The 27,243-nt window shown below is 38.7% G+C and overlaps 1 protein-coding gene and 2 pseudogenes across 1 annotated transcript; 1 reads left to right on the forward strand and 2 right to left on the reverse strand.

The window, feature by feature from the left end:
* Positions 1-443: 443 nt before the first annotated feature.
* LOC137732586 (uncharacterized) lies at positions 444-7,707 on the reverse strand (annotated as a pseudogene).
* LOC137732587 (uncharacterized) lies at positions 535-15,918 on the reverse strand (annotated as a pseudogene).
* Positions 14,756-27,243, forward strand: LOC137730569 (aspartic proteinase 36-like). Its single transcript, XM_088687621.1, has 12 exons — positions 14,756-15,466; positions 16,796-16,967; positions 17,799-18,014; positions 18,416-18,556; positions 25,096-25,314; positions 25,573-25,797; positions 25,894-26,059; positions 26,202-26,272; positions 26,353-26,449; positions 26,574-26,646; positions 26,760-26,831; positions 26,942-27,243. Exons 3-12 carry the CDS (start codon positions 17,800-17,802, stop codon positions 27,082-27,084), a joined length of 1,422 nt encoding a protein of 473 aa, XP_088543747.1. The 5' UTR covers positions 14,756-15,466; positions 16,796-16,967; position 17,799; the 3' UTR covers positions 27,085-27,243.

Raw genomic sequence — 27,243 nt, forward strand, 5'->3', positions numbered from 1 at the left:
AAACTCATTCAACAGAACTGAGCTTAACCTTTGATTTGGATTAACATCCATCTCAGGCATATTCCCGGATGAAATCACCGGTGAACTTTCAGCATCTGATCTTAATGGATTTTCTTCAGCCATGTTGGAGGATGAACACGCTCAACAAGTAGTAAAACAGAAGCAGGTTATATTCCCTGCTCTGATACCATGTTGATTTTCTTTGTTGTGTTTTTGTATTTCATTCTTAAAGTAATTACAATGTACAACACACATAAATAGAGAGAAGGCCAAGGCCGGCCTTCCTTAATTTACGGGAAACAACAATGCTGAAATCAGGGCATGATTAAGGGAAACAACAATGCTGAAAATAAGGCATGATTAAGGGGAGTTGACAACCTAGACTAGGAAACCCTAATAACCTACTGGTGAGTTGACAACCTAGACTAGGAAACCCTAATAACCTACTGGTACTTGCAATAGTGGTGAAGATCTTTGGTTTTTGGATCTTTACTCTTTATTAAACCCTGGTTTTTTTCTAAAATAACGCTAAAATATGATAAAAGCTTGATCCCTCTCACCCACAGCTCAGCTATTTCAATCCCAACTTCACACACAAAATGCAGCTCCTTCTGCTTTGTAGTTACCGCATGGAACAGCCCGGGCTCGTCCGTGTCGAATTTCCTCCGGCGATTCCATCTGAACGAGTCACTAGCCCCGACTTCCGCCCTCCTACAAATCACATTTCTCTTGCTCGACTTCCCCCACTGCAAAATCCTGGCAGCCTCCACCATTTTCAGCATTTTTTTGATGTGGAGATCCTCTACCGCATTTTTATGTGCTTCTTTACCTGACTTCACCTTTTTGCAAGCTCTTCCAATATCAAATTCTCTGCATCATTTTTAATCCCACTTTTCCTTGCAAGCAAGAGTGCTGTCTCGTGTCCTGCACAATGTCGCATTTTTCCCCTAAAGAAGTCAAAAGCTCGCACAGCGTAGCGTGGCCTTCTCTTGCTGCTAACATCAACGGAGTGTATCCATCGGCATCAGAAGCATTCACATCAGAACCCCTGCCTATCAATGTATGAACGAAATCTGTGACATTGTGTTGTACTGCCTGATGTTAAGTCCTATAAAACTCAACAGGACCTTAAAGTACCTTTTGAGGTGCAGCATTCTTAAGCTACAACTTTTCAAATTCTTCACCGTTGTGATTTGTATCGAATAGTTCCATTACTGTCTGACCACGTTTGCAGGTTTATGTCAGCCCCAGCGTAGATAAGCAATTTGATAGCTGCAGCTATCATGGCAGCTGAGCATCCCTTTTCATCTTGCTCATTGAGATCAACGTCTGCCCCCTCAATCAGTTTCTTCAAAGCCTCAACATTGTTTGCTTGAGTCACAAACATTAGAGGAGAAAATATTGATGCATCACTTGATTGAGCAATTTCACCAGAGTGAATCACCTCTACAACTGCTTGCTGGAAGCCAAGAGCCCACCTTGCTGACTCAGCTATTACACTTGCACTCTGACCAGCAGAATTGACCAGGCCAAAATCAGCAGCGCCTGAAGCCAGGCTTTTAAGGCATTCCTGGGGTTTATATCTAGCACAGATCATTAGTGCAGTTTCTCCAGAATCTGTCTGAGAGTTGATAGTTGATATTGCACCAGGCACCAATCATTCGTTGAAGAATCTTATTTAATCCAAGTCGTGACACCATGTGAACGTGGCAGTCAGTTTCTGAATTTGTTGTCTTAATTGGAACTTCTACATCTGCACTGCAGTTTAACAGAACCTCTACCGCTCTTTCATTGTTACATAAGATGGCTTGGTGAATGAGAGTCCTTCCAAAGTCAGGAATGTTAGGAGAGTGGTGTTGCCAGAGCATGTGCAAGATAACACTGGTGGCTTCAAAATACTCCACAGCACACCAGGTCACACTGTAAGCGACGGCTAGTCCTGCACCCACCCGAAACTCTTCTCCTGTATTTACATCCCAGGACCAGTGTATAACTATAAAGGTATGCATACTAGCCGATGAGTTAGGGATACACCTGCAAGAGGAGTCTGGCAACAGAAATTTGCTGGCTAACAATGGCGGAAATAAGCACATTACAGTAAACATTAGTATGTAGGAATGGCTTGGACGATTGAAGCAGCGCCCTGTCAGTTGCATCAGCATCCACCCCACACTGCCACCAAGAAATAGCATCACTGTCATGGAACAAAAGCTAAATGTTCAAGCAATTACAACACATACACATTTCGGTGATGGCTACCTTAATTGTACATCACACTTATTTACGTTGAAGCATACTTTAACGCAATTGTAGGCTCAGCACAAGTCCTCCTAGGTTAGAAAAGTGCTTTCAGCATAAGCGCTTGCTAAAATGTAAAACCATAAAGGAATTTTGATTAATGTATGATCTTAAGACTGTTACCTTGATGAGTGTGTCAACTACATCAACGAAGCCTCTGCAGCAAGCAGAAACAAGAGCATGCACAGCCGCCTCAAGGCGGGGATCACGTTGGACCCCATGAGCATCTCTGCGGACCTAGCCCTGCCCAAGTAGCTTTCCTCCAACAGAGCCTCCTCGCATGCCGGCTGAGATGCACCGCCTTTGGTAAGCACCTCCAATATCTCCTACTGTCCCTCCCTTGCAGCTGCATTTATATCTTACTCATAAAAAATGATTTTAGGCAGCATGTTATGTCAGGGTTACGAGGAATTTTCAGCAGCAGTGATTATGAATCTATGATTAAGGCTTTTCGAAGCAAATTCAAAAAACCTTAATGAGCATCATACCTGCACCATATCCAAAAGATATTGAACGCATGATTCCGAGGTACGATATTAGGAAGACAAATTGGTTGATCGGGCAAAAAGGAAGGCAACCCAGATGCTATTCAACAGTCAGAATCCAGAATTAACATCCCATATATAAAAAGAGGGCAAATTGAGAATATTTCACAGTTCACACCATTACCTTCCCAGCAGCTGTCTCCCAATGTCCGTCAATTCCACCACAGATTTATCACCATTTCGAACGAACTCCAAAATCTACAAACCTAAACACATTAAACAAAAACGTTTCCTTAACAAAATCCATTACCGAAATCCGATCAAAGTTTGTAAATTTGAACAAAAGATCAAGTTTTGGAGCAAAAAACACGCGTGCGTGGCTATGAGAGCTGCAGCTTTAGGGTGATTGAGCCTCAACCTGCGCGCAAGACGCTTCTGTGCTAAGAACCCAGCATTGTTTAGGTTCAGTTTCTCGGCTTCTCGTAGAACCACCTTCATTTTTTGCAGTCCTTACTCTCAAGTCAATGCCTGCAACTTTCAAAGAAATAGTATTTTGTTTGTTTTTGTTTTGTGCAATTTCTTATCTTTTGGCGGCGAAACAGAAGAAGGTGGATAATGAGTTGAGCATCGGAATTGTGGGAACTACTGAAAATGATGAAATAGGTTCATACTTGTCAAGAGATATGAAGATCGGTGTCACTTCGTCAGTCCGATGATGCACGGACACAGCTGGGTCCCGGGGGCTTTTGCCAAGTGAGGTGTGACTTTCGTTTTCTTTTTCTTTTTTGGTCAGAAAGGTGCGACTTTCTTTGGCTGAATATTTTGTTTTTTCGTTTTTAAGAGTTTATTTTTATGAATACCGAAAACAGAAATTAAAATTTTAATTTATTTTTAAGTTAATTAGACTTGTAAGACCCACATCACATAATGTAATTTTTACAGAATTGTGATAGAAGAAAAACATTGATTTGAGACACCTATTCTTAGAATTAGATTGATTAAATTTTCGATTTCAGATATAGGATGAATGAATTTTGAAGATCCATTGTGACTAAAATTAAAAAAAAAAAAAAAAAAAAACTTATGTGTCACTGTTACATCACGACGGAGTGGGTGAATTACCATTTATGATAAAAATAAACCCATTTAAATATGAAAAATAGTATTACCAAGGGGTGCCGCATGATTTTGGGCTCAACTTGGGCTGCTGCAACAGCAGCTTTTTCGTCCTGATCCAATCGCTGCAGCTGCAGCCGTTCCAGGCACCAACACGAGTTTGCTTTTCATCGGCCATTGCAGCGGGTTGGGGCCTTTTTTTTTTTTGGATTTTTTTTTTGAAGAACGCGGGTTGGGTTTTTGTTTCTGGGTTTACGTTGTTGTTTTTTAATTCTTCTTTTTTTTTTTTTTTTTTTTTTTTTTGGATAAGTATTAGTTTACTACTCTTAAATTTTATGGTTTTCAATATTTGGTACATAAAGTTTTTTTCGTCTCAAAGTCATACCTAAAGTGTTAATTTTGGAACAGTCTTGTACATTCGTTAATCTAGTTGTTAAGTGTCACATCCTGGCCCTAAGCGGATCACTTCCCGGGCTCGCTCCACCACTGTAACACGATATTGTCCGCTTTGGGCCCTGACCACACCTTCACGGTTTTGTTTCTGGGAACTCACACGAGAACTTCCCAGTGGGTCACCTATCAAAAGGCCTCGTGCTAGGTAGAGATGAGAATATACATATAAGGATCACTCCCCTTGGCGATGTGGGATGTCACAATCCACCCCCCTTAAGGGCCCGACGTCCTCGTCGGCACACAAGCGGCCAAGGTTAGGCTCTGATACCAAATTGTCACATCCCGGCCTGGGGCGTATCACTTCCCGGGCCCACTCCACCACCGTAGCATGATATTGTCCGCTTTGGGCCTACCATTCCCTCACGGTTTTGTTTTGGGAACTCATGAGCAACTTCCCAGTGGGTCACCCATCATGAGATTGCTCTAGCCCCCTTCTCGCTTAACTTCAGAGTTCGTACGGAACTTGAAGTCAGTGAGCTCCCAAAAGGCCTCGTGCTAGGTAGAGATGGAAATATACATATAAGGATCACTCCCCTGGGCGATGTGGGATGTCACATTAAGTCTTCCGCTAACTGATGACATGACACCTATGTGGACAACGACAGGGCGCCACATGTCATTAAGGGATCTACGTGGAAATTAAAAAAAAACTAAAAAAATTAAAAAACTTACAAAAAGAAACTGATCAAAACCCTTATCATTTTCCCGCAATTTCTTGGCAACCAAACATTCTAATTCTCTCTCAAAGTTTCCTTCAATACAAATGTTTTCCGTTTCTTCTGTTTTAGTTTGCAAGAATGACGTCGTATTAGGAGGATCAGGACGACGACAAAGGTGCCTCTGATCTCAGTACCAGCACCGGAGACCCAGGAAACAACGACCATACCAACGGAGACGATGTCTTTTCGATGCAACACAACTCTGAGGAAACGATGGAGTTCTATTCACTGAAGGAGGAGCCTATGACTCCGACCCACAACAACAGCCACAGGCTCAGCCCATCAGAATGTTCCTGGTCATGATGCAAATGCCCATGTCCGTACAGGTATCCGTCTCTGCCCCGACACGACAATCCTCTACCAAAGACCGCCATACGAAAGTTGAGGGCCGCGACGACGGATCTGAATACCCATTACCTGCGTTGCTAGCATTTTCCAGCTGATGCGAGAACTCGGCCATAAGTCCAACGGACAAACAGTTCGTTGGCTCCTCGAACACGCCGAGCAAGCCATCATTAAAGCCACATGTGCCGGTCCTGGTGAGGGTTACGAGGTCGCGAGGGCCGAATCGATCTCCACCCACCCATTGCCAGTGGCAGTGAGACGAAGGGTGACGGTTATGAGATTCGGAAACCTCTGCTGAGGGTTACGAGGTCGCGAAGGCAAGGGTTGCTGGGGATATGAGATTTGAGGGAGAGAAGAGAAAGAAAGATACCAGCAGAGAGAGCCAGACCCACTAGCCTAGATCCCAACCAAATCCGTAGAATAACTAATTGCAGAAGAGATGGGACAGGGGAGAAGAAGCAATTATCCCTACCTTTTTCTTTTTTATTTATTTAATGTTGTTTTAATTTATTAATTTTTTTTTTAATTTCCAATTGGACCCTTAATGACATGTGGCACCCAGTCATTGTCCACATGGGGCGCCACATCATCAGTTAACGGAAGACTTAACAGTCAGACTAACGGATGTACAAGACTGTTCCAAAATTAATACTTTAGTTATGACTTTAAGACGAAAAAAATTTCATGTAGCAAATGTTGAAAACCACAAAACTTGAGGGTAGTAAATTGAGATTTACCTTTTTTTTTTTTTTTTCTCTCTCTCGTTGGTTTGTCTTGTTTCAGAATTTCCAGAAAAACTGGATACATCTGATGCCTCCCTTGGTTCAATCGACTCTAGGCTTTTGAGTTGGGAAGAAAGGTAAAACATGCTCTGATGCCAAATTAGAATTGTAACTATAGGTTTTTTTTTTTTTTTTTTTTTTTTTTCCTTTCCTCCAAAGATGAACTTTATTAGATTCTAATCGATACGTTTACATCTTTTGCAAGAATATTACATAAACTTTTTTTTTTTTTTTTTTTTGTCAAAAGGTGAACTTTATTATATTCTAATAGATACGTTTACATATTTCGCAAGAATATTAAATAAAAACTCTGGACCAGGAGCATTTCAACGAAAAGCACCTCCATGTGAAGCAACATATGAGACAACAACGTGAGCCGCGACATTTCCATTCCGCTTAACAAACACAGACCTTAAAGTGTATTACTTTATTCTTCTCATGTAGAGGATTATATATACTGCTACAAGCTCCTATGAAATAGGAAATAAGAATTCCAAATATAAGAGGACATCGATTACATGATTTCATACCCAAATATATCTATATTCCTTAAACCCAAGGTTGACTCACGCCAACATTCCTTCCATGATTAAGCACAATAGTACCATCTTCCATTTCAGGAAACTTGTCTAGTGAGGTACTGCAATAAGTACTGCAGAAAATCTTATTCCATCAGTGCCCATAATAGGTCCCAAAAGAAGTCATCCGAAACTTCGAATATCCGAAAGCCCTTACCAGGAAGAAAAGAATCCTTCAAAGCTAGTTCCAAATTTCCGTTATCCCTAGAAATTGGATGGTGAATGGTGAATGGTGAATGGTGATTAACTTGTTCCCATCAGGAAAAGTCCCTTCAACCTGCATTTATATCTTACTCGAGAAAAATGATTTTAGGCAGCATGTTTTGTCAGGGTTATGAGAAGTTTTCAGCAGCAATCGTTATGTTTTAAGGCTTTTCGAAGCAAATGCAAACAACCTCAATGAGCATAATACCTGCACCATATCCAAAAGATATTGAACACCGGGAAGAACTTGTTTCCTGTTTGAAAAAGTACTGTGCTGATCAATCTTGAGCAACCAGGCGAAATTAGGGATACAAAATTGGTTGATTGGGTAAAAAGGAAGGCAACCCAGATGCTATTCAACAATCAGAATCCAGAATTAACATTCCATCTACAAAAACAGGGCAAATGATAAAATTTCACAGTTCACACCATTACCTACCAACAGTTCACACCATTACCTACCAACAGTTGCCTCCCAATGTCCATCAATTCCGCGACAGATTTATCGCCATTTAGAACGAACTCCAAAATCTACAAACACAAACACATCAAACAAAAACGTTTCCTTTACAAAACCCATTACCGAAATCCGCTCCAAGTTTGTAAATTTGATAAAGGTCAAGTTTTGGAGCAAAGAACACACCTGTGTGGCTATGAGAGCTGCAGCTTCAGGGTGATTGAGCCTCAATCCGCGAGCAAGACGCGTCTGTGCCAAAAAACCCAGCATTATTTACGTTCAGTTTCTCAGCTTCTCGTGGAACCACCTTCATTTTTTGCAGTCCTAGTCTCAAAGTCAATGCCTGCTGCAACTTTCAAAGAAATAGCATCTTGTTTTTATTTTGTGCAATTTCTTATCTACTGGCGGAGAAATTGAAGAAGATGGATGATAAGTTGAGCATCGTAATTGTGGGAACTACTGAAAGTGATGAGTTCTTACTTCTTATTTGTCAAGAGGTACAAAGATTGGTGTCACTTTGTCAGTCCGATGACGCACGAACACGAGAAATTTTTTATTATGACCGAAACATGAATACAATACTATGTATTTTTATATAAGTAATGAAAATCTTATTTTTTAAGTTATTAACATTTTAACATATATATCTTATTATTTATATAGTGTCACGTGGTTTACGATCTCATATACCAGTCACACTGAAAAATTTCTTCATGGACGCAGCTGGGACCCTGGGACTTTTGATAAGTGAGATGTGACTATCGTTCTGCTTTCTTTGTATGCAGCTCTCGGTGAGCTTTCATTCCTTTTGGTTGGGGTTGTTAATGCAAGATTGGGTGAGTATTCGATCGAAATTAGCATTTTAGCTTTTCTACTCATAGAAGAGTGATATATTTTTTTTTTTTTTTGTTATGGTTAAAGTCATACAAAAGTTTATTGAGTATCGAATGTTGGATTAGTGTGGGAGACATTCTGCTTCTACCTAGACATGATGCAGCCAGTATAAATTTGAAATTTATTTTTTTAACAATTTTTATTTTATTACCTTCAAGTATCGTGATATTCGCACATTTCTATTTTAGTTTTTTATCTCTATTTCATACCTAAATTTTAATTTTTCTAACACTTTAGTACTTCTATTAGGCTTTCCGTCAAGTTTTCCGTAAGTGGTAACATGGTATAACTTTGACCCATTATATTTGCCACGTGTAGGGATGGGCAAAATTCTCATGGGTATGGATAATTGCGGTTACCTGGCCACTTAAAATTAACGGTTACAGTTAAGGGTAACTATTTAAATATATAAATGGTTATGGGTATAACCGTTTAACCGTGAATTTTAAATTAATAGTTATGGGTGTTACTTGCAGTTATAAATAGGTACTCGTTTAACCGTTTATTCTAATATATATAAAATAAGAAGAAAAAAACTAAAAAAACCTTAAAATTATTCGACAAATCTCAAACTCCCGTTGCTCATCTCTCTCCTTGCTACCCTCTCTCTCATCTACGACAAAACAGTCGATTCTCTTCAAGTAATCAAAAGAGAGGGTTTATGGCTATCACTTCTCATTTTATTGATGCTTCGTGGACAATATAAAATTGAATTTTGAAGTAACTTATTAATTCATATAGTACATGTGATGCATATTATTTTTTGTATACTTTAGATTCAATGACATGCTGTATTATTAAGTTCGCATATTAATGACAAAAAGGATCAATTTTATTATAAACCTCAATACTTGACATGATAAAAGTAGATTAATTCTTAAACTTGCCTGATGTGATATTCATCTCTGTTTTGCAAGAGAAGGAATGGGTAAAGTGGGCGGGCTTGGAAGACTGGTATACACATTGTTGAGACTTGTTGTGAGTATACATATATCCCTTACCACGTGGACGAGAGATTCGTCTTTGCTCATCCTAGCTACGTGGACCGGAGATTTTCTTGTAAATCAACGCTCCAGGCTACGTGGACCGGAGACTTTCTTGTAAATCAACGCTCCAGTACTTGCTAACTTTGTTATATTTTTTGGCAGTTGGATCCTCACCTGACCCCAAGAAGAGGATTCTTATGATCAAATCCGTTGGATGGAAATTCAACGGCTACAAACAGAGAGTCTTTTTAAAGTTATAATAATTATAACTGTTGAATTTTCATCAAACAGTCCAAATCATTTGGTCAGAAGGATCCTCCCCTGGGCTCAGGAGAGGATCTAAATCCTATTTTTAGTTGGCCGATTTTGTCGGACAAATCACATAACAAAAGAGGACTATAAAGCTGACCCTCCACCTGGACAAACTTGATACAACTTGATAAAAGAGGAGTAGGACTACCTGGACAAACCTGGACAAACTTGATACAACTTGATAAAAGAGGAGTAGGACTACCTGGACAAACTTGATAAAAAAGTAGGACCCTCCACTATGGTGGTCGAACAGAAAGAAAAAAAAGGAGCATAAAATTACCATCGCTCCCACTTCCCAACACCACTAAACACAGCCTCACCACCGTCGCTACCTCGATTCTCATTTCTAATTTCTCCCCTTCTGCTCCCAGGTGCCTCTTTCGACCACCACTATGGCGGACGATGAAAATCAAAACACTCCTCCAAATCCGCAAACACACCTGACTTTGACCATCCTCTTGGCCTTAGCTACCATTATATTCCCCCTCGGGGTGGATCCGAGCTACTTTGTCAAACCTCCCTCCGCCGATGCGGCTAGTTGCGACTGCAAACTGAATAACTGCCCATGCCTTCCCCCTTTCTACATTTTCTCTGTCGTGGCCACAGCAGCGCTGTCTCTTGTTTGGTTTGGACTTTTTGTCCTCTCCGCCCAACTTCTATACCGCTTCGTTATCTGGGTAGGGCTTGGCTTAGTGTGGGTTACCTACTGGCTCGCGCTACGTGGCATCCTTCCACCCCAATTTTATAATCCAATGCTTTATTCCTTCAATCCTTTTCTAGCAGTCCTATTGTTGCTTAACCTAAAATTTCAAAATGTTCGGGACCGGGCGATCCATGTCATATCTGAAAACTGGAATCGGGTTATCCATGTCATGTCTGACAACTGGGACCAGGCGATACATGTCATAGCTGACATCTGCATTCTGTTTTGGAATTATATCACAGGAAACTACTAAAATTTAGGTATTTAAAGTCTGTTCATACTTTTTTGGTATTTTTTTTCTTATATTTTTTTGTTCGAAATTACCATTTCTTGATTAATATATGTGGGACATATTAACCTTTTTCTGAAAGAATCATTCTCAGACCATTTCAACTTTTGGTTAAAACTTAAAAATTTTAACTCAGAAACAGTTTTTGTGCTCTAGTTGTTCTGAGTTAAAATTTTAACCCAAATTATTAAAGAATAAATTCAAGTTAATTTTTTTTGGTAATTTTTTCAAAAAATATTTTATGTATATTATCGTATTTATTTTTATAAACATTTCAATATTCAAATATTTAGGTTCCAAGAAAAGCTAAAAATTCACTAAATGGACCCTATTAAACATGTATTATAGAGTTTCTGTGCTAATTTTGATTTAAATATTTTTTTTTCAATTGTTTTAGTCGTTGGATTTAATTTTTGGCCGTTGGATATTTCTTTTTTTACCGTTAGATTTGATCATATTCAATCTCAACCGTTAGATTTATTGTATTTAAAAATTTTAAATTACCCAAATTTTATGTTTTAACCGAAAACTTATTTTAGACCCAACTATTGAAAAAAGATTGGGTTAGTTTAAAACCTAATTTTATGTTTTAACCCAAGGGTTAATTTAAAACCTAAGTGATTTATGCCTTCTTCTTATAATTATTTTATAAAAAAAAAAAAAATCTTCTTTTTCTGTCAAAATAAAAAAAAAAACAATTTAATTAATTCATGTTTATCTTTTTAAGGGTATATTTCTGGCCTGGAAATGATTGATACATATATTATACGCATACACACATTTAAAAAAAAAAAAAAAAAAAAAAAAGCTCTCAAATGATACCTATGCACCACAAGTGTTGCATATATATAATATCCGAATTGTTGATGTTGCTCAGATATAAAATAGGAAAACTAATTAAAATGGCTTGAAAATTTTGAGTTTTAATAATAAAGACAAAATAAAGGGTAAAATGAATAGTACAAGGTTTGACATTTTAGTGTAAAAATGTGGTTTTTCGTTAAAGTGAATAGTACCGTAGGGTTTTCGTTAAAACTCCCATATAAAATACACTGAAAATTATAAATGTTACAATTGGCAACAAAAAATTAGACAAGCTACAACTAAACAAATGTTTGTTACGTTACTTCTTTCTTTTGTTTTTTGTATGAGTATATCTTTTATATATATATATATATTAATTATTTTCTCTTCCAATGTTATTTTCAGAGTACAAAGATGGAGAGAGAGATAGTTATCAGTAAAATTCCCGGTCCATTCCTCTTGTTTTGAATGTATTAGAACAATAGTCGTCTTTTCCTACTAGCTACGTTTTTATATTTGGTGAAGTGTGTAATTTTAATATTTTGGATCTCTCCATGTAAGGCTTGTTATATTTATGGTTTGTAATTTTAATATTTTGGATTTGTGTATTTTTTGTTTTAATATTTTGGATCTGTGTATTTTTGTTTTTAATATTTGTGTTACGGTAGATTACCTCTTTTTCGTTGAATATAAAATATCGTTGTATAAAAAAAAATCATCATATATCATAATCCACTCATACTTAAACGGTCTTATTGTGCGTTTCTCTCTATCAAATTTTCTACACTTAAAAAAGCCAATAAAATCCTCTTTCAATTCTCTTTGTGAGAATTTTGGAATTCTTTAATCGTGTTTGATTATTATACATTGTGTGATTATAAATTATTTTAAATTATTTTATTTAAAATTAAATAAAAATAATATTTGATAAAAACTAATTACACGATATATGATGAACAAATACGATTAAAAAATACTCAAAATCTTTACGAAGAGAATCTGAAGAGATCCTCATTCCTAAAAAAAATGTGGCCTCTGTAATATTGTGACACCGTCCGCTCACCCAACTCAACATATAATATTGTCAACTCGTCTCTCTGTTACCAACCTCGACGCTGCCATCTCCATCTCCAAACTGCCGCGATTCAAACCCAGAAAAGGAAAGCCACACTCCCATCCCACCACCTCCAAATTCCGGCGAACAGATAACTCTGCAACATCCTCTGCACTAAAAAAGGACTGTTCTACTAAATCCTCTCCCAAATTTCGATGAAACCGATGGCGAACGCGAGCACGAGTTCGAAGCCTTCACCTCCCTTTTATTCTTCGCGTTCTCCATGACTTCTTCTTTGAACGCTCGAATGTCTGCAACTGCAAGCGATTTCTTCCAGGATTTGCAGCAATCCCTTCATCATTTTCCGGTGGGTCACCGCCGCGATGCCTGATTCAAGAAGTTCAGGTTCGAAAACGGTGCACTCGCTGAATCAAATTCATCGATTTTTTTTTCCAATCTTGTAAATTTGTTTAACTTTTGATTGAATGATTGGGTTCGGAATCATTACCCTCTGCAAATTTGTAAATTTATTCTATCTGTTTCATTCGCACTCTTGTAAACCACGGAGAGGCCACTTGGAGGTGGTTCAACAGCCAGGTAACCGCAAAGTGAAGGCTCAACCCCCCCTCCGTTGCCCGAAACCCAGGATGAGGTGCTGTGAATTATGCAATTCGATCGAGAAAGCTCCCGTTTGGATTTTCAATTAATTGTTTAATCAATCATTTTTTCTTTGTTTTGTGTTTTTTGATCATCTGAAAAATGTTGCTGATGTTTGTTTGGATTGTTGGTTTGTGAATTTTTGAAGGAAAATTGGCTGATGTTCTTCTTGGAGTTGATTTTGTGGAGCCCTATGTGGTAAAGATCTTTGATTTTTGGTTCGCATCCGCCATCGTTGTTGTTGGTGTTCCTTATGCAAGGAGAGAGAGATGCTCGAGGAGCACTCACGTTTTGGACGCTTGGAGTTTTTTTTTATACAAAGTGAAGGAGATAACAAGTTAACAACAATTTAACACTGTTAAAATGGTGGACAGATGTCACAAAACTATTAAAGCCATAAAGAGGCCACATCTATTTGGGTACAAAAAATTTGAACTCAAACGGTATAAATACGTGATAAGAGTAGCATTTTTGCTTATTAAACGGTTGCTTGTTTATCCTACTTTTCCTTACGATTTCTTGTGTATCCTACTTTTCCTTGCAAGCAAGAGTGCTGTCTCGTGTCTAGCATTTGCAATGTCGCATTTTGCTCCTAAAGAAATCAAGGGCTCGCACAGTGGCCTCCTCTTGCTGCTAACATCAACGGATAGCATCAGAAGCACATCAGAGCCCCTGCTTATCAATGTATGAACAAAATCTGTGGGGCCGTGTTGTGCTGCCTGATGTAGAGTCCCATAAAACTCAACAGGACTATCGAGTACCTTTTGAGGTGCAGCATTCTTAAGCAACAACTTTCAAATTCTTCACAGTTTTGATTTGTATCGAATAGGTCCATTACCGTCTGACCACGTTTATTCTGCAGGTTTATGTCAGCCCCAGCGTCGATAAGTAATTTGAAAGTTTCCAGGTAACCGCCCTCTGCAGCTATCATGGCAGCAGAGTATCCCTTTTCATCTTGCTCATTGTGATCAATGTCTGCCCCCTCAATCAGTTTTTTCAAAGCCTCAATACCATTTGCTTGAGTCACAAGCATTAGAGGAGAAAATACTGATGTATTGCTTGATTGAACAATTTCACCAGATCGAATCACGTCTACAACTGCTTGTCGGAAGCCAAGAGCACCCCTTGCTGACCCTGCTATTACTCTTGCACTCTGGCCAGCAGAATTCACCAGGCCAAAATCAGCACTGTCTGAAGCCAGATTTTTAAGGCATTCCTGGTGTTTATATCTAGCAGACCAGCACAGATCATTTGTGCAGTTTTGTCCAGATTTTGTCTGAGAGTTGATATTGCACCCGGCACCACTCAATCATTGAAGAATCTTATTTAATCCAAGTCGTGACACCATGTGAACGGGCAGTCAGTTTCTGAATTTGTTGTCTTAATTGGAACTACTACATCTGCACCGCAATTTAACAGAACCTCTACCGCTCTTTCATTGTTACATAAGATGGCTTGGTGAATGAGAGTCCTCCCAAAGTGAGGAATGTTAGGAGAGTGGTGTTGCAAGAGCATGCGCAAGATAACACTGGTGGCTTCAAAATACTCCACAGCACACCAGGTCACGCTGTAAGCCTCGGCTAGTCCTGCACCCACCCGAAACTCTTCTCCTGTATTTACATCCCAGGACCAGCCTCCAAGGCTCACTTTTGTATCTGTTCTGGCTCCAGCCTGTTATTTCGTTCCAAAAGGTACGTAACGTTAGATAGGAAGTGTATAACTATAAAGGTATGCATACTAGCCGATGAGTTAGGGATACACCTGCAAGAGGAGTCTGGCAACAGAAATTTGCTGGCTAATAATGGCAGAAATAAGCACATTACAGTAAACATTAGTGTGTAGGAATGGCTTAGACGATTGAAGCAGCGCCCTGTCAGTTGCATCAGCATCCACCCCACACTGCCAACAAGAAATAGCATCACTGTCATGGAACAAAGGTTAAATGTTCAAGCAATTACAACACATACACATTTCGGTGATGGCAACCTTGATTGTGGATCACACTTATTTATGTTGAAGCATACTTTAAGGCAATTGTAGGCTCAGCACAAGTCCTGGTTTAGAAAAGCGCTTTCAGCATAAGCGCTTGCTAAAATTTAAAACCATAAAGGAATTTTGATTAATGTATGATGTTAAAAGACTGTTACCTTGATGAGTGTGTCAACTACATCAACGAAGCCTCTGCAGCAAGCAGAAAGACGAGCATGCACAGCCACCCGAGGGCGGGGATCATGTCGGACCCCATGAGCATCTCTGCGGAACTAGCCCTGCCCAAGTAGCTTGCCTCCAACAGAGCCTCCTCGCATGCCGGCTGAGATGCACCGCCTTTGGTAAGCACCTCCAATATCTCCAACTGTCCCTCCCTTACTGCTGCATTTATATCTTACTCGTAAAAAAATGATTTTAGGCAGTATGTTATGTCAGGGTTAGGAGGAATTTTCAGCAGCAATGATTATGATTAAGGCTTTTCGAAGCAAATGCAAAAAACCTTAGTGACGAAATAGGTTCTTACTCGTCAATAGATACGAAGATTGGTGTCACTTTGTCAGTCCGATGATCACGGACACAGCTGAGTCCCTGGGACTTTTGCTGAGCGAGGTGGGACTTTCTTTTTCTTTTTCTTTTTTGGTCAGAAAGGTGTGACTTTCTTTCTGCTTACTTTGGGTGAATATTTTGTTTCTGTTTTAAAGATTTTTTTATATTTATGAATATTGAAAACGGAAATTAAAATTTTAACTTATTTTTAATTTATTTTTAAGTTAATAAGACTTGCGAGACCCATTATATGTCACATCAACACATATAACTATTTTAAAAGGAAAACTAATGAAAATGGCTTGAAAACTTTGAGTTTTAACGATAAAGATAAAATAAAGGGTAAAGTGAATAGTACCATGTTTGACTTTTTAATGTAAAAATATGGTTTTTCGTTAAAGTAAACAGTACCGTGGGCTTTTTGTTAAAACTCCATTTTTTTTAAATTTTGATAGAAGAAACATATTGATTTGAGACACCTATTACTAGGACTAGATTGATTAAATTTTCAATTTCAGATATAGTGTGAATAAATTTTGAAGACCCTTTGTGATAAAAAAAAAAAAAAAAAAACTACTTATGTGTCACTGTCGCATCATGATGGTGTGGGTGAATTACCATTTATGATAAAAATAAACCCATTTAAATATGAAAAATAGTATTACCAAAGAGGAGAAGAAAAGGAAAAACGTAAAAACGTGAAAACTTCTCCCATTGCTTCCCTTCTCCCTCATTGCTTTTCCATTTCTCTCGATTGTTTATGCCTAATTTCCAGTTTTTATCAAGTGTATGAAAACTTGGACGCTCTCCATCGTGCAAGTCAACTACACGATTCACCCCCTCCAGAGTCCACACCCTCCATGCTCTTATATCTCAGAAAAAGTGTATAAATTTCTATTTTGTGATTTACAATTGCGATTGATTTACAGCTGAGTTGTGAGGAAGACGTGATTGCTCGTCCAATAAAAGAGGCCAGTTCAGATTCAGTTTTTGTAATTTTACCATGCAGAACTATTTGTCGTTAATTTACCATGGGGAACTACTTGTCCCCGCACCTATGAATAAAGTATATTCATCGTACAATCATAATTCCAACTGTTCATTCTTTTTATCATCATCTGAAGGAAGTTAAAGAAGCTCAAAAGCTCAGAGAAGCAGTTGTGGAAACTGGGATCGAATTCAGCACATAGACAAAGTCACTTATTTTCCAGGGCTTTTCTTTTCTCATGTTATCAAGAATTGAGCTGCTTCAACTTGTCGTGTAAATTAATAGAAGAGATGGAAAATCGCATGGTGGTGAGTAAACATGAAAAACACTGTACAAGTAACATGTGGTTAAACTAATGAAGGATAATCCGTATACTTAACAAATCAAATGTGAATTAACTAATGCGATCCTCCGGTTTGGTAGTTTATATACATACGTGAACAGCGAAAGAGTAAAACGGTATGCTAGAAGCAAGGTTTCAGTTTTTAACTGGAAGGAAAGGGAAGTGAAGTGGGAATACTGAAAATGTCGTCAATCCTTAAAAGCCGAAAAGAAAAACAAAAGCTCAAAAAGTAGGTACTGGACCACAACAGCGGCACACGAGGCAAATACATACAAACAGGCCCCCATTCGAATGTTCTCCCTTTATTACACAAGTGCTACCGGAAGAGAGAAGGAGGCCTGTTTCTGTTCAGGGTTAACAAAAGAAGCTTAAAAGCTTCAATGGACACTTCTGGAAAATAATGGACCCCAAAAGTAGTGACCCTTCTCAAATTTGGGCTTAAAGGTAGCTCCCCAATCCAATCCATTTATTAAGCTCTTCAAGGCTGAGGACTTGCACTTTCCCGCAGGAGAAAATTTTACACTTTGTGCACCCACAAACATAAAGCTACAAAATACAAGAGAAGTCAAAATAAGAAACTTTCCCGGGGCTTTTTCTTTTCTCATGCTCTCTCTCTCTCAGAGGAAGAAGAAATAAGAACCTTCCTATATATGAAAGAAGGAACAAGCACACAACCACCGTAATCTATCTTTGTCCCGATATTAAATTCATTAGCTAGCTTTATGATCACTGAGTAGCTGCATCCATAGACCTTTAACTACATTTCAGATTGATTAATTTTTCATATGCTTAGCAGAATGGGAGCCTGCTTGCTTTTTGCCTTGGTGGTTGTCATTTCTATCTTTGGTGTCTCCGCCGGAAATGTTTTTCATCTACATAGAGCATTTCCGATGAATCACCGTGTCGAGTTAGAGCAGCTCCAAGCTCAGGACACAGTCAGGCACCACCAGTTTTTGGGTGGTGTTGTAAACTTGTCGGTCGCCTTCCCAAAGCATTTCCACTCTCTCATCGGGTAATCTTTTCATTATTTATTTATCCGTACATGTAAAATTTGTATGGTAAGGTTTAGCGGCCGGGTAATCAAGTTTTAGGGTTTTCTTGCTTCAAACTACATGACATTATTTATTTATTCTTTTTTTTTCTTTCTTTTCTTGGAAGCTGTTGTATAGGAACAGACATAATTATAGCAATTTATGGCACTACCTTATCATATTCTACTCATATATAACTTTTGGCTTAAATTTGTAGAAGGTAGCAATTTGAGGTAGTACCATACATAATTTTTCTGAGACATAACTATGGCAAGTTCTTATATCATATTTCTCTTGTATTTTAGTCTCTAATTAGGTTTATTAAAATTATAATTGTATAGAAAGTTAATGACTAGTTTTCTTGCATGATTTATGAATCTAGGGTCTATTTGACGAAGGTGAAAATAGGCTCTCCACCAAGAGAGTTCTATGTGCTGATTGACACCGGCAGTGAGGTGTTTTGGGTTTCCTGCAGTTCCTGCAATGTATGCCCTCGATTTACTGGACTCGGGGTAAGTTTTTTGTTTTGTTTTTCTTTCGTTGTATGCTATTTTTTAACGTTTTGCCAATTTAAACCGCTGCTAAAACAGTTTAGAGACATTTTGAGACTGGTACAAAATTAATTGTCTATTGTCATAGATGTTGGTGTAGCCGACCCCATTTAGTGGGTTAAACCTTGGTGGTTGTTGTCATAGATATTGGTATACTAATTGGCAAGTGTCCTTAAGTGATTGGTTGTATATGCCCTTGTGTAATTGGTCCAGGTGATCAGAGTGATTACAAGTGTTTACTAGGAGGTTACAAAAAATTGGTTAAGGGCTTATGACTTGTTAGCTAAGTAAGCTTACACTGTAGTTGTATAAATATCTCATTTGATTTGGAACGATTCCTGATTTCATTTTACTGAACACAAAGCTTTTCATTCTCTTACTTCCTAATCCTCTTTTATTCTTTTCATTTTCTCAAATGCTAAATCCCATGTTACGAGCAGGTAAATCCCATGAAGGGTAATCCAGCGTTCATTTGTTTGGTTTTGGTTTTCTCTGGAATACAGTTTCTTGAAGCTGCTCAATGATGTTAATTTTGGTTAAGTGGTCTTATCAATTCGAATTTGCAATGAGAGCACACGATCTCTTTGAATTCTTTTCTGCTATGAATATGATTCCACCTCCTGCAAGCTACATGCCTACTGCTCCTGTTTATCCTCAACCACAAGATCTAGTTTCAATGCCTAATGCTTATAGTTTTGTCGGATAGTCCACGAGACCCTTTCCTTCTCCGTCCACAAACACATCCAGTTCTCAGTCCAGAAATCAACAGGCTCCATTTCAATGTGTACAACTCCTGTATATAGTAGCTGTTTTGGTGAACGTCCACCAAAAGTCTACAGAGATGTTGGAACTTCATAGTCCTCTGTTTAGCAGAGCCACCTTTTGTGGGTTTAAAAGTAGAGGTAGTTTTTCATATGCTGTTCGATACATCCACTTCCCACAATCAGAACCAATTAAGAGATCTTCCAAACTGTCCATTGTCTTCAAAAATGGATCTGTCCACACATCATGATCAGCCGCAACGTTCAGAAGGATGATAGTATTGTTCAGTACATGCCCACAGGTCACATTCCAACAAAGGATTGCATAGCCCTGTGTTTGTGAGAGACATTGTGCTAATCTCAAAACTGGGGTTCCCCATTTGAGATTTGTTTTATCTGGGGGGTGGGGGATAGTGATAAGTGATTCGTTGTATATGGCCTTATTGTTAGAGTGGCTATAAATGTTTGTTAGGAGAGATTACATAGTTAAAAGCTTCCGAGCTTAGTAAAGCTTAGATTATAGCTGTATAAATAGCTCTGCAGCTCATTTGATTTGTAACGATTCCTGGTTTCGTTTTACTGAATACAGAGCCTTTCATTTTCTTGCTTCATTGTTCCTCTTTTATTCTTCATTTTCTCAAATCCTTCAACGTAGCTAATAGTTTTGAAGTGTAATTCATTTCTTGAATTGAGATCATGACTGACTATATACATGTTTACCGGAGTTTTGTTTCAATACTAATCTTCTATCTGTTATTTCGTTTTCCTAAGTGTACTTTAACATGTTTAACAGACTCCCATTAGTCTCTATTGGATGTGTCATTATTAAAAGTAGGGTGGATAACAGCTCAGCTGCTGTTGGTGTTTAGCTGTTGTTTTCGGTCCTCCATCATCTATTGTTTATCCATTGCTTTCGGCCCTTCTTCACTGTAAAGCTAAAGTTAGATAATAGATTAAGATTAGTGGGATTGGAGGTCATCATTATGTTGGCTTAGCTGCCATGGTCCTCCTTTCTTCTTCACGTTTTTCTTCTCCCATATATGTTGCATCATGTAATGGTTTCAGATATGAAAAATACATCAAACATTCAACATGGTATCAGAGCGGGCATCATCCTGAGCCAGTTATGTATATCGAACCTGCTGTGTTTACTTTTCAAAAACAATGGCAGATGGAAGTATCATTGCTTCTTCATCTGGAAGCGCTTCTGAAATGGATATCAATCCAAACCAACGACTCAGTTCAGTATTATTGAATGAGTTTAATTATTTGCCATGGGCAAGGGCTGTTAGTCTTGCTCTCGGTGGAAGATCCAAACTCGGTTTCATCAATGGCAGTCAACGTGCACCAGATGCTTCTTCTCTAGAATATGGAGGGTGGCTATGTAAAGATCAACTGGTCATGTCATGGTTGTTAAATTCTATGGAAAGGAATATTGCTGAAATCTTCAGCTATTCCGAGTCGTCTCTCATCCTTTGGACCACCGTGAAGGAGATGTATGGAAATCAAAACAATGCAGCTCGCATCTTTCAACTCAAGAAGGATATCTCCAACATACAGCAAGAAGGTAAAAGCTTTGTTCAACATCTTGGTTCTTTGAGAAGCATGTGGAATGAGTTAGATGTGTACAGACCTCACACAACTGATCTCTCTGTGCTCCTTAAAAGAACTGAAGAAGATAAAATTTTTCAATTATTGTCTAGCTTGAGCTCAGAATATGAGGATTTGAGAAGTCACATTCTCATGAACTCGGAGCTACCATCCTTCACTAGTATCTGTGCAACTATCCAACGTGAGGAAGTAAGGAGAAAAGTCATGAACAATGGTATAAAAACCAACGTGACAGAAGCTAGGGCTTACCTGACAAATGAAAAAAGATATAAAGGAAAAAACCCTCATTTAAAGTGCCTACATTGTGACAACATTGGGCATGTGAGAGACAAGTGCTGGATCCTACATCCAGAACTCAAACCTGACTTCATGAAGGATAAATCCGCACCAAAGACAAGTCGAGCACACCCTCGTGCCAACACTGCAACATCTTCATCTATCAACAATGTTGATACCTATCAACAGTTCACTGCAAATCCTGCCATCCTTTTAAATGAGTTCGCAGCGTATCTCCAACAAAAGAAGGGAAAAGAGGATGGATCGGTTGATCATGAAGATGGAAGTACTACTGCATTAATGGGCAAATTTGCAGGTTTTTTAGCTGATGCTGATTATGTACCTCAGACAGACTTGAAAGGTATCGTAACTGCTTTCCAAACTGCTCTTAAAATAAATGAGTTACATGATTTTTGGGTTGTAGATTCTGGTGCCACAGACCATATGACTAATCAAATGTCAAAGTTACATAGATTTGAGAAACTACATAATCCTTCACATGTATCTGTTGCTAATGGTGAAGGTGCTAGGATTGTAGGAAAGGGAAAAATCCACCTGATATCTGATCAAATAGAGTCTATGGCCCTATATGTCCCATCATTTCCATTTCAACTTCTCTCAGTGGGAAGAATCACAAATTCCTTAAATTGTTTGGCCATTTTTTCACCAAAAACTGTCATTTTTCAGGATTGTATAACCAAGAGGACGATTGGTGAGGGGTTTTACCTTGATGGTCTCTATTACATATCAAAAAGCTCTTCCTGTGGGTTCCATGCCAAGTCAAAATCCATCCATACCTCCATTCAAGCTTCCACCTTGTGGCACCAACGACTAGCTCATCCATCTCAACCTATCTTATCCACCTTATTTCCTGACTTAGGCAAAGAATCAACCCACTGTGAAACTTGTCATTTGTCAAAGGCAACAAGACTACCTCTAGGGTCTTCGATGTCTAGAGTTTCTCATCTTTTTGAGCTTGTACACTCTGATATATGGGGACCAACAAATGAATCTTTTGATGGTTATAAATATTTCATAACTTTTGTTGATGATTACTCAAGAGCCACCTGGTTATATTTGTTAAAATCAAAAAGTGAGGTGATGGAAGTGTTTAAGGACTTTCACAACCTTGTCAAAAATCATTTTTCTTCTCAAATCAAAACCCTAAGGTCTGATAATGGCACAGAATACATGTCCCAAGTCATGACTCAATATTTGAGCAACAATGGCATCATACATCAAACTAGCTGTGTTGGCACACCCCAACAAAATGGTGTTGCCGAGAGAAAAAACCGAGATCTCCTTGAAAAAACTAGGGCATTGATGTTACAAATGAATGTACCAAAACGTTTTTGGTCTCAAAGCGTCATGACAGCAGCTTACCTGATCAACAGATTAACTAGTAGGGTTTTGGGGTTCAAATCCCCAATGGAGATAGTCAAGAACAGAAAGGTGGACTTGTCTCACCTTAAAGTCTTTGGATGCATCTGTTTTGTTCATGTTCAGTCATTACATCGAGACAAACTTGATCCTAGGGCAACTAAATGCATTTTCCTTGGCTACTCGTCCACACAAAAAGGGTATAAGTGTTATAATCCACAACTTAAGAGATTAATTGTTTCAAAGGATGTTCAATTTCATGAAACTAACTCTTATTACAGTAAGTCTCTGGATAGTACAAGTCAGGGGGAGATTATCTTGGACATGTTTCCACTGCCAAGGACTGAGATACTTAACAATGCGGGTGATCAAACTCACACAATGGATCTTGTGGCTCCAAATCAACCGTATTCATATGACGACAGCAACATGCCTGTAGAAGATGAAACTCTACGTAGTATTGGTCCTGAAGAACCTTCAGAAGAGTCTCTTCCTACCATACCTCGACGAAATCCAACTCGTGAGAGGCACCCACCAGCAAGACTGCAAGACTTTGTTACGTACAAGCTCAAGCACCCCTTATCCAACTACTGTTCTTATCAAAAGTTGTCACCTAATTACACTGCCTATTTGAGTAATATATCTGCGCATGAAGAACCTCAATCATTTCAAGAAGCTAACCAATCCCAAGTGTGGCAGCAAGCAATGCAGGATGAACTGCATGCACTCGATCAACATAAAACCTGGAGCATTGTGCCACTGCCCAAAGGAAAGAAGATAGTAGGCTGCAGGTGGATATACAAGATTAAATTCAACTCGGATGGGTCTATTGAAAGACACAAGGCACGATTAGTAGCCCGTGGCTTCACTCAAACATTTGATGTGGATTACAAGGAAACCTTTGCCCCCGTTGCAAAGATGAACACAGTGCGCGTACTCTTGTCTGTGGCTGTCAACAAAGGATCGCCTATGTATCAAATGGATGTAAAAAACGCCTTCTTACATGGTGAGCTTGAAGAAGACGTCTACATGAGATTACCACCGGGTCACTCTCAAAGTCATAAACAGGATGTTGTGTGTAAACTGCACAAATCAATTTATGGTCTTAAACAATCACCGAGAGCCTGGTATGCTAAGCTCAGTTCAGTCCTTATCAGTGTTGGTTTTGGAAGAAGCAATGCGGACTCCTCTTTATTTGTACGCTCAGGCACCGCTGGTACATTGGTTGTTCTTGTGTATGTTGATGACTTGATCATCACCGGAGATAACCCTGAAGAAATCAAAGAACTCAAGCACTCCCTTCAGCAACGCTTTGCAATAAAAGATCTTGGTGTTCTGAGATACTTCCTTGGCATCGAAATGGCTACATCTCACAAGGGCTTCTTCCTTAACCAGCGCAAATATGTTCTGGATCTCCTTAAGGAAGCAAACATGAGTGATGCTAAACCGGTCCCTACACCTCTTGACATTAAACTTAAGGTCAGCTTAGAGGGTCAATCTCTTCCAAACATAAGTTATTATCAGCGGTTGGTTGGTAAGTTGATATACCTGACCATCATAAGGCCCGACATTACCTATGCTGTCAGTATTGTTAGCCAATTTATGCACTCTCCCACGATGGAGCACTTTAACCTAGTCAAAAGGATACTTCGGTATCTAAAAGGTTCTGTGGGACGTGGTATAATCATGAAGAAAAATGCAAGCACTCAGATTACAGGTTATTGTGATGCAGATTGGGCTGGCAATTCCATTGATCGTAAGTCTACAACGGGATTTTGCACGTTTGTGGGAGGCAACCTTGTCTCATGGAAAAGCAAAAAACAAACTGTCGTTGCAAGATCCAGTGCTGAGGCAGAATATCGGGCAATGGCATCTACTGCGTGTGAACTAATCTGGCTCAAAGGTTTACTGTGTGACTTAGGTGTTTTCAATCATCAATCCATGTCCCTTTTCTGTGACAATCAGGCTGCAATGCACATTGCTTCCAACCCAGTTTTTCATGAGAGAACCAAGCACATTGAAGTCGATTGTCACTATGTTCGTACACAAGTTCAATCTCAGGTTATCCAAACGCATTTTGTAAGGAGCTCGGATCAACTTGCGGACCTATTCACAAAATCATTGGCCTCTCATCAGTTTCAGCTTCTTCTTGGCAAGCTTGGATCTATCAACCTTTTGGATCCAGCTTGAGGGGGAGTATTGGATGTGTCATTATTAAAAGTAGGGTGGATAACAGCTCAGCTGCTGTTGGTGTTTAGCTGTTGCTTTCGGTCCTCCATCATCTATTGTTTATCCATTGCTTTCGACCCTTCTTCACTGTAAAGCTAAAGTTAGATAATAGATTAAGATTAGTGGGATTGGAGGTCATCATTATGTTGGCTTAGCTGCCATGGTCCTCCTTTCTTCTTCACGTTTTTCTTCTCCCATATATGTTGCATCGTGTAATGGTTTCAGATATGAAAAATACATCAAACATTCAACAGTCTCTATGACTATGACAATTCCTCGACTGCGGGACTGCTCCCTTGTTCGGACCGAAGGTGCAAACATTGCTCTGACGATAGCAACCAGTGCGAGTATAATATTCCGTATACGGGCGGAGCAGAAACCACCGGTTATTTCGTATCAAATGAGTTTTCTTTTGATATGATTCCAGTGCACTCTCAAGTTGCACATGGATCTTCAACACCCATTATTTTTGGGTGCGTAAACTAAATGGTAAAATTTCAAGCATCTGTTTATTATTAATTGGTTCAAATTGAAAATTCTCAACATCTCTTTATTAGAGCTTAATTGTTGGAATTAATGCTAAATTGAGATATATATATATATATATATATATATATATATATATATATATATATATATTTAGTGTACTTTGCCTGGTAGTGTTGCCACATAGCTAGTGGCAAAAGATGATGATGCTGAGTACATTATTTCCTTGATATTTTTGGAAACAGGTGTGCTACCACGGTGTCCAGTCTTTTGGCTAGGACTGAGGTTTCACTCAATGGGGTATTGGGATTGAGCCAAGGCCCATTGTCTGTCATATCACAGTTATCTTCTCGAGGGATAACTCCGAGTGTCTTCTCTCACTGTTTAAAGGGAGATGGAAATGGTGGAGGTATACTCGTACTCGGAGAGATTTTGGAGCCGAGTATTGTGTATACTCCCCTTGTCCCCAAGTAAGCACTATATCCTTGAACTTTTTTGTTTAATTGAAAATTTGATGAGTATTTTATCTTTTGCGTTAATATAACTAGTTTTGACTACTATTTCAGAAAGTCTTATTATGCAATCAACCTTGAAAGCATTGCAGTCAATGGACAAATTTTGCCCATTGATCCATCAACTTTCAGAACATCAGATGAGCGTGCAACTTTTGTCGACACGGGAACCACGTTGGCATTTTTTGTAGAAGAGGCATATGAACCTCTTGTCCATGCAGTATGTTCGTTTACTTTGTTTGATTGCCATTGTCAATTGCTATTCTTTTTTAACTTTTAAATCATTTCCGTTCTTGAGTGTGTGATTGTGCAATATCTCTATTCTTTGTTCGGAGCTGATTTTGTTTTTGTTGCTTGTACAGATAACTTCGGCTTCCAATTTTGTGTCTCTGATCATTTCAGAAGAGTCCCAATGTTATATGATCTACACCAGGTTAGTTCTCTCTTTTTCACACAGAGTCACTCATTCTAAAAGAAAAACCAAGACATAATGTATTTCCATTAACCTTTCAGTTTGGGAAAGTCATTTCCTTCGGTCACACTCAACTTTGCAGCTGGTGCGTCAATGACTTTGAAACCACAAGACTACCTGCTATATTCAGTATCTCATGTGAGGCTTCCTAACTAACCAAAAGAAAAAAAAAGCTATTTGTTCAAAGCAAATGAATATTATCGTACTAATGATTGTATGGAATGTGTAAACTGAATGGTTCGTTCTATTCTATTGGTTACAGGTTGGTGCTGCCATGTGGTGCTTAGGTTTCAAGAAAGCTCATGGAGCAAGCCAGGGCTTCACAGTGTTAGGAGGTTAGGCCTCTAACACTACCGTGAAAATTTCAGAAAAATATTACAGTATTTAATGCTATTATTATTTTACAATTACTATACTTAAAGTAGTTGTTTTGTAACTTGTATTGCAGATCTTGTTCTGAGGGATAAGATTGTGGTATATGATTTAGCCCGTCAACAACTCGGATGGGCTAATTACAACTGTAAGTCTAATTAAACTACTCTTTTCTTTTTTCTAATTTCCTTCCCATACACACTTAGTTGTTTGTTGAGTTTATGGTTAAACACTCACTAATGTCATATTTCTTTTCAGGCGCATCTCCGGTGAATTTCTCTACGGCTTTTCATCCAGCACACCGAAGTGGAAGCAGTGGCTCATCAGGAGACACACTAATCAAGCTGCTAAAAACTGGGATTGTGCTCCTCTTGATGCATTTGTTCAATCTGTATATGTGATTTATACAACTTTCAGCATTCAAGCTTCTATGTTATGTGCACTGAGATAGAAATCTTTGGGATTTGATTTCTATCCTCCTCTTCGAGATAGCAAATTAGCATAATGAAAGTGAAACTGAAATTACTCAAATACAAAAATTGAAGCATTATACACAGGCA

Source organism: Pyrus communis, chromosome 16 (genome assembly GCF_041283825.1).
Source record: "Pyrus communis isolate YQ-2024b chromosome 16, ASM4128382v1, whole genome shotgun sequence".
In the NCBI taxonomy this organism is placed as follows: Eukaryota; Viridiplantae; Streptophyta; class Magnoliopsida; order Rosales; family Rosaceae; genus Pyrus; species Pyrus communis.

Excerpts from the sequence above, each read along its gene's own strand:
- LOC137730569 (XM_088687621.1), top strand. The coding sequence starts at position 17,800 with ATGGGAGCCTGCTTGCTTTTTGCCTTGGTGGTTGTCATTTCTATCTTT. Across the intron at positions 26,273-26,352 it reads TGTTATATGATCTACACCAG|TTTGGGAAAGTCATTTCCTT; the intron begins GTTAGTTCTCTC and ends TTAACCTTTCAG. Across the intron at positions 26,450-26,573 it reads TGCTATATTCAGTATCTCAT|GTTGGTGCTGCCATGTGGTG; the intron begins GTGAGGCTTCCT and ends TATTGGTTACAG.